At 45.3% G+C, this 15052-nt stretch overlaps 1 protein-coding gene across 2 annotated transcripts in view; it reads left to right on the top strand.

The window, feature by feature from the left end:
* LOC115533195 (beta-galactoside alpha-2,6-sialyltransferase 2) overlaps positions 1–15052 on the top strand; it is a 39966-nt gene that overhangs the window by 18812 nt on the left and 6102 nt on the right. For both annotated transcript variants that reach the window (XM_030343546.1, XM_030343545.1), the window contains 4 exons: positions 75–1187; positions 9032–9129; positions 9871–9972; positions 11928–12102. In XM_030343546.1, coding sequence (XP_030199406.1) covers positions 167–1187; positions 9032–9129; positions 9871–9972; positions 11928–12102 — 1396 coding nt within the window. In that variant the 5' untranslated portion in view covers positions 75–166. The remainder of the gene's footprint in view (positions 1–74; positions 1188–9031; positions 9130–9870; positions 9973–11927; positions 12103–15052) is intronic.

The raw sequence follows: 15052 nt of genomic DNA, 5'->3' as shown, positions 1-15052 counted from the left end.
ACCTTCGACCGCCGCATAACCGTTTTAAGGCTGGCAAGCCTGTTTATTTGCCTAACTCCTCCCTCTGTTGGCAGGCCAGGCCTCCTAGCCCAGCGGAGCTGTCTCTGTGTGTGAGCAGCAGGGGTGGACCAGCTCCCCGGGGCCTCTATGTGAGTCTGGCCTGGTGATGAGGTCCAACATGTGGCGGCGGCTGGCGCTGGTGCTGATCCTGGCGTGGGCCCTCCTTTTCCTGGCGCTCCTCTCCTACTTCCTGGACGCCCGCGTCGACGAACCAATGGCCTCCGCCGGCTCCTCGCTCTCCATGCACCCCGACACCCGCCGCCTGTCGTCCATCCAGGCCTCCCACCACCACCATCAGCAGCAGCTGCAGGCGGTCACGGGTTCGAGACCCAACCCGACGGCCATGCGCGCCCTGGAGCCGGAGCCGGAGCCCCCCGCCGCCACCGCCTCGCCGGCCCCGCGCTCCGGCCTGGAGACGGGCCAGAACCCGAGCGGCGGCCCCTACGCCATGTACGCCAGCCAGGAGGCCAACCGGGGCGTGGACTACCTGGACCCCCAGAGCCTGGCCGCCTGGTCCTCCTTCGGCACGGAGAACGTGGGCTCCCAGTCCTACCCGGGCACCCACAGCCGCGAGAGGACGCCCAGCGGACCCCCGGAGAGCCGCGGGCGAGGCGTCGAGGAGGCGGAGGAGGTGGGGCAGGAGGTGGAGGAAGAGGAGGAGCAGGAGCAGGAGCAGGAGCAGGAGCAAGAGCAGGAGGAGGCGGATGACCGAAAGAAGAACAGGCCCGGGGGGGACTCGACAGACCCGGAGGAGTACTACTTCCTCAAGTTCGGCTCTGTGGTGCAGCGGTTGTGGCGGGGTCGCGTGTCGCCCGGCATGCTGAGTCCGCGGCTGCAGCGCGCCATGAAGGACTACCTCAGCGCCAACAAGCACCACGTGGCCTTCAAGGGCCAGCGCAGGCTGGGCCAGAGCCCCAAGGAGCTGCTGTGCGAGCTGAAGGCGCAGGCCCGGCTCTGGACGCTGGATGGCTCGGAGCAGCCCTTCTCGTCGCTTGGCTGGGCCCGCCTGGTGCCTGAGCTCAGCCTGGAGCAGCTCTACCGACGGCCGGGCGTCGACGGCTTCAAGACCTGCGCCGTGGTCACCTCGGCCGGGGCCATCCTGCACTCGGGGCTCGGCAAGGAGATCGGTGAGTGGAGAGCGACGGGCATTATGACCAAATACGTGTTATTATTTTTTAAAGATTACAATACACAAAAGATGTCAAGTCAAGCTAGCTCCCCGCTACATTTTGAAAACAGAAACCAACTCTGCTGCTCGTCCCTCTCTCTTTCCCTGCGCTCTCTCCCAACCCCGCCCCTCCTCAAGGAGCGAGGCTTGCTGATGAAACGTAACATGAGATTCCTCTACGCTGCTGCAGAATCGGTGCAATTAGCCTAGATCCCTCTAGCCTTGAAGTTATGTGTTTAGAGCACATTTCAAGCTGAAAATAGCTGTACATGTCTTACCTTTAAGCTCAATCTTATATTCATCAATACAACAAGACTAATATGTCATATTGAGCCAATGAGCGAATATCAACATCGGCCCATATATCTATATTCATTGCACACACATTGGGTTGTATCCATCCTAACGATTGATCGATTAATCGCATGAGCATACAGTGTGTCTCCCTTTTCAGTGTGGCATAACTTTCTGAGAGCAGCACAAGAACTTCCCTTCGTGCTTGTCCACGATATGACAAAGACTGTCCATTAGCTATCTGATATCTATGATGTCACCTTATTGACTGCTTTAGAGTGGATGAGGTCATGCATAAGGTCATCAACTGATGAGAAGGCATTAGAGAGGGGGGCACATGAGCCGATGACATCATTCAGGATGAGTTGTGTAGCTTAGCGATCATTTTAATCGTCAATTGAATAATTGAGTCTATGAAATATAAAAGTGTAGGGTCGTAAATGTGCTTGCTTTGGACGGCCAACTGCCAAGAAACCCTGTGTCCATTATTAATGACTAGTATTGGGAGAACTTCTGAAGCAATAACCAGCGATGAAATCAGGTTTTATTGAAGAATCAAATCGACGGGCTCATTGATTCAACTCTTTCTTGTCCCACATTAAAGGAGGCTGTGTTTTTTTTTATTTCTGAAGGCCCTCATCTCTCACTGCGGTAAATGGACGGGCCACGTTTATGTTCACCCGCCGTACAAATATGAATAATGCAGACAATCCTCCCAGATAAAAATGCTTTAGGTGGTACCCCGTGACTTATCTTCCTCCACTGGAAGAAATATGGCAGTGTTGGACCACACGACATAGTTTATCTCCTAGCATATATAACGGGTGGGGGGTAATATAGGCCTATCTGTTGTTCTTCAAAAGACGCTTGGCAGCTTCAGGAAGCAAGAGTGTGAACTCAGCGACAGATGGCCCACTAGAATGAAAAAAAAAAAGTAGGCACCCCCTCCCTCCCCCCCCTCCTCCTATAACCCATCGTGCTGCCTAGCACGCATACAGCTTCATCCCAGGGATCTCTTTTGGAGAACCGTTTGCCCCCTAGCTAGCTCTGCTCCTCACTTGAAGCCTCTGGGCACACGCGATAAGGTTACCCTCTTGCGTCGCTAATGCTAGACTAACACAGTGACGTGCTAAGTGCCCAGGCCTGGTGCCAAAGTGCCCGGGGGCTGGGTGGTGGTGGGGGCTGGGTGGGTTATCTTTCCTCGGCTTTTCATATTAAACGGGGACACACTTGATGACCTCACTTTATTGCATCAATCTCTTCCTGTTTGCGTGGGTGTATGGTGTGTGGGTGACAAGCGCCACCAATTAGCCGCTTTGTGGGTCAGACATTCCGCGGCGCTGAGAGGAAATGTGGTGAAGTGACTATGAAGCAAAACTGTCGGCCCGGCGTGTTGGACAAAAGTGAACCTACTTGCGCACTTGCAGTTACGTGCGTGTTTTTGGAAGAGAGTGTACTCTGGGTCAACCGCGAACAGCGTTTGGAGTAGTCTCCATCTATTTCCGGTTGTTTATCAAAGGAGACTAATGTTCCCAGTTATGCTGGAGTGTTTGTTTTTGTCTTATCTCGTTGCTCCACCCTACCTGTGTTTTGATAGGGTTTTTTCTGCCCTCAAAGTAAATATATTTTCTGACTTTGGATGGGTGGGTCTTCAACACAGGGCCCAGAACGGGTGGGATTTACGTTGATTTATTGGGGGGGACCGTCTCCTGCAAAGAAAGCTCATTAGGCATTCACTGAGGCCAATATTAAAATATTCAACACCTAGTCCTAAAGTAAAGAGCAAAGGCACATGTAGAAACATGCTGTCAAGAAGCCTCTAAAGGAGATTTAAAGATTACATGTCCCGGTGTTACACAACGAATTCTGCGACCCACCGAAAAGTGTGACCCCAGGGGGCGCTGTTGCATATTTTCTGCAATATGCACGAGGTTGAAGCGTAGACAGGCATGACAATAACATACATAAAACATAAGATCTCCCCACAACCATTTACCTTTTTATTTAAGGTGCTTAATAAATACATTTCATTGATTTTATTAGCATTTTACAGACCCATAACATGGATAGGGCGTTTAGTACGCTCCTTCACCGTTGCTTCTTTACCCATAAAAAGCTACAGTCGGTGTTAAATTACGCTGATTTACCTTTGAGCATTTCCTATTATAGGCTACCATTTAAAATGCTGTTTAGAATTAATGTTAGTATCAAGAAAAGAAAGACCCAACGGAGATCTTATGTTTTATTTATGTTTTTGTTATAATGCACACGTGCATGTTGCAGATAATTTGCAACAGCGCCCCCTGGGGTCACACTTTTCGGTGGGTCGCAGAATTCGGTGTAACACCGGCATTATTGCCCCACCATTGAGAGCCATGTATGGAGTTAAAATCATGCCACACACAAATCGTGTTTTACTCAGGCACAATGATACACACACACACACACACACACACACACACACACACACACACACACACACACACACACACACACACACACACACACACACACACACACACACACACACACACAAAACGTGTTTTACTCATGCACAACGATTCACACACACACAAAACGTGTTTTACTCACGCACAACGATTCACACACACACTCAGTGTGGTTTGCAAATCCAAAACATCATTCACAAACTAATGCATTTTGCTTCAGAAACAAATACAAAGAAACATATTTCTTCAATTACAAAAAAATATTCTCCAAGTACAAAAAAAATCCTTCAAGTACAAAAAACAATTCTACAAGTACGTAAATCTGAAAGTTGCGCGTGGATCTGAAGGCATTTGTGCGTGGATCAGCAAGGCTGAAAATTAGTGCCAAAAGTCACGTGACAAACAAATGTCCTGTGATTCACACTACACAACAGCAGGTGGCGCTGTTGAGTCAGTTTAAGGCCGCCAGGACGATCTTTTTTTCTCCCCAAAATCTTAGTTTGCAACACATTCTCACTCCGAGCGCGTCGATTTTTGATGAACGGTCAGTGACTTTAGCTTCAGCCTCTGACGCAAAAGGGTACCCTTGTGCTCCTTTTTTCGACGCATGGGGTTTTCAACTCGTCACAATGTAGGCCTAATCCCTCCAGGGCAATATATGAAGGTATGAGCATTCATCCCATTGGCTAACGGATGGCTGCACATTAACGGCGATATCTGTGACATTACTCAACACAATTTACACAACATGTATGGGTTAAGGCTATGGACATCAGTTTTCCTGTTTTGTGCTTTGATTGAGAGAAACAATATTTTTTTTGATCCGTAGCCGCGTTTACATGGACACATCTGATCCGCATAGATTTCTATGCGGAATAGAAAATGATCATATATACGCCTCATTCGGAATACAATTATCTGTTCGGCATAGAATTCTATGCCGAATAAAGAGGTGGTGTAGTCCGTTTTAATCGACATACACTTATTCCGAATAGATTGGGGTTTAACAGAGCAGCTGCAGTAGTTCACAATTGGTCCACTGAGTACAGGCTACACGTCTGTACTTTAATGCACACCGAACTTCACCGCTGTCAAGGAAAGTGGATTTATTGCCTGATTCACGTCTTTGTTACCACTCCGTAAGTAGTCAGGTAAGCGTGTCCGGTTGCTAAGCGACGGGACATGGGTGTTTATAAATGACGTGTTCGCGTATCGTAGTGTCCGCGCGAGTCCGAGATAACTGTAAATGATTAGGCTACTACTAGTACTTTTGCAGGCTACACGTAAAAATTCTTCTTAACTTGGAGAGACCACTCTCTCCCACCAGTCTTGGCTTCGGACTCGCATTCAAATTCCTCTTGTTTGCGGCGGAGAGGGGGGTAAATATAAAGATCGGACGTAGCTGTGCTGTCCTCCTTCTTAATTGAAGGAGCAGTCAGAGAAAAGCTCTCTCCTGCTGTGCTTTCATTAAAATCAAATTCACAATGCCAAATACTGATAAGACGTTCATTATGTCGCCGCCGGTTCAGAGATGTGTCAGGTGTGCGCGAGAGACATAAAGGACACTTTTGTTACTGCCATGTATACAGTAGATTCGGATCACATTTTAGGAACAGATCTATTCCGCATAGAAATATACGCGGATCAGATGTGCCATGTAAACGCGGCTAGTGTTGGTTAGCTTAGGTCGTTGCTATAGAGGCCACGTCCGTCCGCCTTTTTTTACAACTGACAGAGCAACCCTATCTCATCAAAATTACGTTCCCAGAGAACTATTTGGCATTCTCAATTACGTTTTTCTGAAAAACGTATTTTGTCCGTGATTACGTTTTATTGAACATATCGGGAATTCGTTCTCAGCCTATTTTGTTGCCATTTATTTAGCGTGTTACTATGACGACCGTCCTGGCGGCCTTAAACTGACCCAACAATGCCACCTGCTGTTGTGTAGTGTGAATCACAGGACATTTGTTTGTCACGTGACTTTTGACACTAATTTTCCGCCTTGCTGATCCACGCGCTACTTTCAGATTTCCGTACTTGTAGAACAATTTTTTGTACTTGAAGGATTTTTTTTTTGTACTTGAAAGATTTTAGTTTGTACTTGAAAGATTTTAGTTTGTACTTGGAGGATATTTTTTGGTTATTGAAGAAATATGTTTCTTTGTAGTAAAACATACTGTATTTGTTTCTGAAGCAAAATGCATTAGTTTGTGTGGATTTTTTGGCATGATTCTAACTCCATAGCCATGCGTCAACAGATCCCATCTGACTGATACGGCCAACATTTGACATCGGCGATTCTACAGAAAACGGCAGCGCAACAAAGTGAAACCATGTTCAATCTAAACTCTTGTACGTAGAGGAATACGCACATGCAACTCTGTTCAACTTAGAAAGGCCTGGAGGAAAAGTTGAGAAAGAGCATGGTTAAGATGATGCACAGAGAGCTAGGTAGTAATTTATTCCTTGTGATACGTAACATCTTGGTGGCACACCCTGTGGTTTAGGACCATGCAGCCTATTGAAGGGCAGAAATTGTTCCATCATCATGATGCAAGAAGTCGTCGGGGAAAAGTTTTATTTTTATTTTTGGCTGATCTCATAGTTGGCCGGATGGCATATTTCTAATGGGATAATTGTGTGGGGATAAATGACTCACATACCCCAGATTAGTCTAAGGCGGGAAATCCTGTGATGATCCCCGCCAGTCTGTCTGTACCCTTAAGTCTACAGCCCCCTATATCCAACTGTGTGTACCACAAACACAGTTGTGAAGGATGAGTTCATTACTGCTGGGAAGTATTGAGCCATCCAACCCCTTCAGTTTCCAGTTTTGCCATGGTTGATTACTGCCCTCCTGTGGCCGTTGACAGAATAGCAACCATCCCAGATGAATAAAATAATAATAATAATAGCGCACTAAAATTGTAACTACATACCAACATCTATATAGATATATGTGAACACACTTCTTTTTTATATACATTATGTATAACTCATGCATTGAAATGTTATGTAATTTAATGTTTTGTTTGTAAAGAGCTAATCCTTGATTGCCTCCGTATATTTCTTGGTAATTATTCATTCATTTCATGATTTCTTTATCCCTTTAAGGTGAAATTCAGGAGCTGTCAATCAGTGGTTGTTAGTTTCAATAGTGATGGCACAGAAGCAAGCAGTAACACGAATATCGAAAGCAGGTGCATATTAAATAAGGGTAGGCCTATATGAACGACTCGGTAGAAAAAACCTGCCTTCCCCGGCAGGATAAAGATGTGTAGGTAGCAACAGCGATCTACTGGCGTTCAACGGTTGTCATTGACCGCCAGTAGAGGTCGCTGTGACTCCATTGTCTGTCATCTATTATGGGTTGTTTCTACTTTAAATTAAGCTATTAATTTGCCGATCAAAATCCTTAGCTTTTTAAGGCATAATGTGTTTAATCGAATTGATTCCACGAATCGTCACATAATGCCTACTCTAACTCCCATTTTGTCTTCCATGGTCTGATTTTACTTTATACCTTCCTCATGTAGCCTACACTTATTACATTTTCACTTTCCAATAAGTAAGAGAGAGAGACTTTATGAAGCAGGGTTGCCTCTCTGTTAGGGGTGGGCGATATGGCAAAATTTAGTTTTGATCCAATACAAAGTAATACAGGACCAGAATCACCGATATTAAGAGAACTACTAATACTTTTTATGAATCAAAAGCGGCATATATTTGCATGCTGGGCAGAGCAGTGTGTCTTGATTTATGAGCTGAATGCGTCACCAAAAAGCCACATCTGAATACATTTTCATGACTTAATGATCGCTAAATGATTTCTGGTTTCTTCTCTGGCTTCCTGCTCATAACCGCCGATGATGGAACTCAATAGAGGAAAAAGTAAATGTATTTATGATAATAAGTTAATGGAGCACAGTGCTCAAAGGTACAATACAACTTATTCATAGCACATGCAAGACATTAACCTTGGATCGGTCTTCGGTCTCACAAATAAAGATGTGAGTATACTCCCCTATATGAATATTGTATAGAATTTCCCATGGTTACTTACTGCAAATGCTTTCCTATCCCCTGGCCCCAGAGCGATTCCCCTTGCACTCTGGTGATCATATCGATCACATACAAACCAGGGGGGTGGAGGATACGTTCACTTTCTCAGAATCCAGCCAGTGGACTTGTATACCCCCATGCATTTGGGGTACAATACAACATGTGGGGGCATACAGTTGGAGGCGTGGAGGAGTCGGTGATCCTATGTGTTATTGTCATTCCCCCGGCGTCGACACTTTGACGGGGAGACGGTGATGATAAGGGTGTTGTCCTAATACGTGCGGATCAACCACTCTTGTGTCAGCTCCCTCGGGTTCTTCCTCTTCCTCTTCCTCGCCGTGTCTACGTAGCGATCGCATCGACCTGCAGCGTGGCAGGAGCAGATGACATGTTTTCATTTCCTTTCTTTCTTTCTTTCTTTCCTTTTCATTATCACGATGAGCATCAATCAAGTCACACTGTGGAAGAAGTGTTTAGGAGATGTCAGGAGATCACACCCCCGCCTCCTTTTGTAAACCATAGGATTGACTACTGATATTTTGTACCATTGCATATGTATAATATATACTTTGAATAAATTACCTCATAGATTCTGCATAGAAATCAAGGACTAACGTATACGTTTGTATCAGCATGCTCCCATTCTCAAAAACAAACTCACAGTTGTATGTATGAGATAATGTGTAGAATTGAGGAAGCTTAATATTTAAGATATTATATCAGAGAGCTCTGGGTGAGCACCCATCCCCCCTTTTTTTCCCCATATGTCTTTAATTTTGTTGTTTGTCCCGTGAAAATTACATTTTTATGAAAAACAACAATTACGTGCTCCAAAGAATCGTACAAATGCAGTCGCATTCTTCAAACACAAAGTCGTTCTCGGTCTAGTTCTTCATGTACGTTTATTACTCATTGAGAGATGATAACTTGGCCTGGCATCAAGACGTTGAGGTTCCAATCCTTTCCAACGCTGTGTTGTTTTTGTAACACACAGACAGCCACGACGCCGTGCTGCGCTTCAACGCGGCTCCGACGGAGGGCTTTGAGAAGGACGTGGGAAACAAGACCACCATTCGCATCATTAACTCGCAGGTGAGTTCCTAGCAAGGGTTTGACATTGAGAACGAAGCAATGGTGAAGAAGGGAGCAGAATGTCTCTCCGCATTGTGCTTTGCACAGACTCACTGGCAAAAGGCAATTTTTGAGTCAATGTTTCCAACATTGATTTTCGATAATGGAATACGCCCTTTTGTTTAACAGGGATGGCTGACTTTGTACAATATCTGCCTTCACTAGACGGCTATTGCTGGGTGTGTAGCGGGGGAACTCCTTGACCTCACTCTGATCCACACATACTGGCTAAGAGTTTCCTCACGGCTCCCAGGAAGGATTACTGAAATATGATTGGACTATACATGAAATTGTTGCAACGATAAATCGTTTCCAAATTAAACAAAACAAAACAACAAAGAATCACATAACAATTTCAAAGCATATCGACACCGACAATTTCAGAGCATATCGACTCACTTACTGGTGGAGGCTTGAAGGTTTCAAAATAATTCCTTGACGAATAACAAAGAAACATGGCTACTCCTGTCTCATGTCGTCTGATTTTGAGTTCTGACTTGAAACATTTAACCGCAGTAGTGGAAGATGAGCCATCACATAACAGTGTAATGATGTAAACTCAAATTGTGATTTGGAGTCATCAATAATGAAGAAAATTGCAACTTAAAAGTTATTTTGTTGTGCTCGGGACAGGGTTGATTATATATGATTGATTTATTATTTACTGTAAGATGTAACGTGTCACATTTTCTCGTTTTCTAGATCCTGGCCAATCCTAAGCATCAGTTCGAAAGCAGTTCTCTGTACAAGAATGTAACTCTGGTGGCATGGGACCCTGCACCTTACACCATCAACTTACACATGGTAGGTCACACACACACACACACACACACACACACACACACACACACACACACACACACACACACACACACACACACACACACACACACACACACACACACACACACACACACACACACACACACACACACACACAGAGAGAGACAGACACAGACCAGCGCATTATGCAAAGCATGCAATATATAGGATAATCTTTGGCTGCAGTGTGACCTAGTGGCAAAGTCAGATGCATTGATGCTACATGGGTCGCGCCTTTGCAATTCTCGACAAGCGCAACCTACCCCCCCCGACACGCACACGTACAAGACATGTCCTCTCCCCCTCTGCCTCTCCGGTACATTCTCACTTACTATTCACAGGTTTTCTCAGTTTCATTTGTTTACTCCAGCTGTGCCGCTCTTGAACTAAGCCGTGTGATTTCACTCCGCTCCTCTGCCCTCCCCCAGCACCGGGTCGTGTGCCTCTTAAGTCTCACATATACGTCTCGGGATGGATGTATTCTGACTCCTAGGCCCGGTTTTTGTATCCTGTTATTCTTTTTATTCTGACCAATTCCTCTTTAAACGCCGCCCGCATATGAAGTGCATCTCATTTTCTGGCCTTTGCATCCGTCGTCTGGAAGCAGAACCCCCCCCCCCCCCATTGCCAATCTCTCCATCTTGTCAACATTTAGTCTTCTTTTTTCTTGGGTTGGCGGCATTGTGTGATTATGCAGGGGAACGATGGCCGCCTGACTAGAATACTAAAGAACAAAGCTCCCGCATCGTGTGTGCGTGTGAATTCCGCTCAATAGGTACCCAGAATCCCCTGCTCTGAAACTCACTATCTTTTTTGTCTTCTTGTGCACATTTTGAGGGATTGATTGCATGCAGTTTTATTGGTTTTTCAATCCCCTTGACATCTAAGAACAGAAGCTGTCGTCTTTAAGGTTATTGTTTTGACATGTGAATGTATTGTTCTGACATGGCTGGCGTCGTCTATGAGTCCTCTGAGTGTGTTCTGTGCATCCGTCCGTGGGTCCCTTTGAACGCGGCACAGTCTCACCACGGGGTTGTTCGCTGTTATTGAATTGAAACAATTATTGTCAAGCTTTACAACGACCAAGATGCCTGTTAATGTGTGTCAGAGCATTCTGCTGTAACCTAGATTTTTGTATACACATCTATGCATCATTGTGTTACATCGCCAAGTAGCTGCCATGAGGCATTTAGCCAATAGGATTCAAAAGGTATGATACTACTGGAAAATATGGGACTTCTATTTATTGTTTTGATTAGTATTCATAACCCACAACCAACTAAATAGAGATTACCTGTGGGTAAACGTTTCCTGTGGGCCGATTAATTTGTGTCTGAGTTTTTACCCCACTTGTTCAGGCAGAAGAAGAAAAACATATTTGTATTGATTACGATCTGCCAATCACATTTCATGTTAAACTGTGACAGCAACGGCACATTTATCATGGCAATAAAACGGCCAATTTGGCTTTGGTTATATGTTGTATTTCCCAGTAGAACGGGTAATTACTATGTAGTGAAGCGCAGGAGGAACAAGATTTAGATCCTAGAGGGTTTTATTGGAGTGTGCCAGGTTGAAAGGCTCGCCTTCCTCGCATCCGCCCTGCAAACTGCTGCGAAATAGGTTACACATCGCAGGCTCTTTACCATGGGAAGGAGGAACATGACATCCCATTAGTGACGCCTGATCCCTTTTCATCTCCAACCAGCCGTGATCACAACCAAAAGCCATTCAACTCTCTTCAGGAAGCTAACTTTGATGTACAAACAACAACCAAGCATAAACTCGACGTTGTTCAACGTCAGTGAACCGGGTGAAGAGTTTTCCTGGGAGAGATTACCCTCAGTAGGGTCAAAAACTGAGAAGTCTGTTCTCATTTCATGGTGACTTCGACAGATGTTCCCTGACACTCTCTCTCTCTCCCCCTGCCTCCTCAGTGGTACGCCAGCCCTGACTACAACCTCTTTGGGCCCTATGTGGAGCGCCGGAGGCAGCAACCCCAGCAGCCCTTCTACATCCTCCACCCCAGCTACGTGTGGCGACTGTGGGATGTGATCCAGAGCAACACGCAGGAGAGCATCCAGCCCAATCCGCCCTCGTCGGGCTTCATAGGTGAATACACTGATGACGTACATGACACGCACAGCAGACACGCACGCACATATGTGCACGCACGGCCGACACGCACACACAGCGGACACACGCATGCACGTGCGCAGGCAAGACACGCATATGCACACACACACACACACAAGCACGCACGCACGCACGCACGCACGCACGCACACACACTTACATGTGCACTCGTCTCTTGTTAACACATCTCTTGCGTGCCTGCTGAAATGACCTCAGTTTGTTGTCAAGTCACGTAGACACACGCAAACACACACACACACACACAATCTTTGTTTACTTATCGAGAAGATTAAACTTTCCTGTTCCTCTTGTCCTGCTGCTCAGCATGTTTGTTGTTTTTTAATAGTAGACGGGGAGCCTACTTCTTTTCCCTGCCGGTGTTTTTACCTTCTGCTTCTGCTGTGTCTGTAGACGTGGTGAATGTCGGTGGTGCAGCCATGCTATTTCACCAATCGAGTGTCAACAATCTCCTGGCATTATGAACACTGTTTTGAGTTTAACTGATTTAAGCTACGGAGCTCAAGCTGACGATGAGACAGCAAGGTTCGCGTAACGAATATATCAATTCAGTTAGTCTGCCATAGGTAACACACTGAAATTCAGTTAACTCTTCACAATGTTTAAGCTGTGTTGATTGTGTTATTCACGCTGTACCACTGCTTACTGTGTGAGTACGGATAGTACCTTAGAATGGTGTTCTGGTATTGTGAAGTCCAAACACATGCTCTGCACGCATTTAAGACTGATCAACATAAACAAAATACCCGTCGTTGTTCTTGTTTGTTGTTGAGTCGCCCTGCGGATACTTGACGCTCACGGCCACGCTCGGGGCGAATTAGCTTCTTTACCTGCTGACTCCATCTTCACAGTCCAAGTGCTCTTCATTACGCATCCTCCCTCGTTTGGCTCACGTCTCTGTTGCCATGGGGGTGATGCTTGCTAGAGGATGGGAAGGTGGCCTGGCCGCTGACGATTAAGAAATATAATTCATGAATACGTTAAGATCAAACTGGGGTATATATCAACATGCATCATATACTATATATATAAAGAAATCAGTTAAGATCATTACGATCCATACAGGGATCCATACATCAACACCTGCACTAACAGAGAAATAGTATAGCGCATGGCAGTTGGTGGATGAGGGAGATTATTTGGGTGTTCATTCTTGAATAGATCCGTGTTGGAGACGTTTGTTTTTGAGGTAGATTAACCATTCGCATAACTAAAAGAAGTCACTCTACAACATGCACATTTCCATGGTGACCAGGATGGAGACGCATCGTGTGATCTGTGGAACAGATATATTTGTAGGCGAATAAGTCGGGAAAAATCGACCTTGGTGCGATTCTAATGAATATCCAAACGGAAATCGCGCCATATGTGTACAGTCCCATTAAGGACCATGACTTGTAATCGTATTCTTGACATGCGAAACCCACACTATGAACAATCACGTTCAATGTAAAATAACCTTTGCCTGCAAGCTATGACATATACTTATAGCTTGCACACTTTGTATAAATAACTTAACAGCCCTGGGTTATGCCCGTGCTAGGATCGAGGGTGGGGGTGGTGGTACTTCCAAGCATACGTCAGTCCATACACCCGTCAGTGCGTAGTAGTGGGGGGGGGGGTTGATTGGATTCCTCATCCCCAGGGCTCAAGTGGGTTCCCAGGCGACTAGATTAGTCTGCAGGCTATTGACACGTTCCAAGAGAAGGAGGGCATCGATGGGGGCTGCGCTGCGACCGGCAGGGACGGGGTGGATGAATGGGGGGCCACCCATGTTCCGTCCAGCGTGACGGCAGCATTGCGGCGCATCAAGCGTCGGTGATCAACAGTCACTTGAGAAGAAGGGGAGACATGTGTATGTGCACACACGTACACAAGCAAGCACACACATGCACACACCAACCAGCAATATGAGGACATGCTGAAGCCTTCGCTTTCATTTGTTTTGCTCATTTCCATAACTGAAAGGTGCGGAACCCTTTTATGAAAAGTCGAGTCAATTATGAAAAGTAGTTTTCAGCGGTCATGTTGGTCCACTGCATTTCCAGCTCTACATATGCTACAACACTACAGCCTCAGGAAATACATATTCCCAAAAATATATTTACTTAGTTTCTTCGATTGAGCTTCGATTGAGCACTAAACTTAAGATAACCAGTAGGTTCATTAACATAAATGAAACATAGTCCCCACTGGGCATTGCAATTAACATACATATGAATTAATACATTCACAATGTAACATAAATAAGACAATTAACAATATGGTAAACATATGGACAGATGAGAATATTTCACCATACACATATATAAATATACATCAATACAGTATCACTTGTACATTCTTCAAATGTTCATTTTTCAACAGCAGACTAGTATCTTCTGAGAAGGAGAGAAAATAGGGCCGGCCATACACACTACATACATACTACCTCGGCAAGCCAAAAGTAGCAAGTGTATATCGCGAGCTAAGCAAATGTGCACTGCATTATGAATGTGCATTATGAATGTGTGAATGGACATTTGGGAGGTTCAATTTTACCCTTGCTCACACAGCAGCTTTTTATCTTCCGTGGGGAGGGGGTGCTTATTTCTGTCATATTAATGAGATATGCTTCCTATATCCTGGCCCAAACCTGCACTAGCCCAAACCCTTCCTACCTTGGCACCTTTAAGTATTGAGTGTGGTTGCAAAGCAAGCCAGACTATTGTTTTTAAGTGTCTTTTATGCTTTAATTGTATAATTCTTACGCCTTTTTTATGTAGCTATCTCCTCCTACAGTTGTTGAGGGATAAACACCGAAACAATGGCAATAAATACCGGGCATATATCTGTGCAGTGTGCGTCTTTTTTTTAAGTGTTAACATTGTATACTTATTATTATTTATTATGGAAAGGGAATGGGGAA

Source organism: Gadus morhua, chromosome 20, assembly GCF_902167405.1.
Source record: "Gadus morhua chromosome 20, gadMor3.0, whole genome shotgun sequence".
Classification (NCBI taxonomy): domain Eukaryota; kingdom Metazoa; phylum Chordata; class Actinopteri; order Gadiformes; family Gadidae; genus Gadus; species Gadus morhua.
Note: the sequence above shows the minus strand (reverse complement) of the source record. Positions and strands in the feature narration are given on the sequence as shown.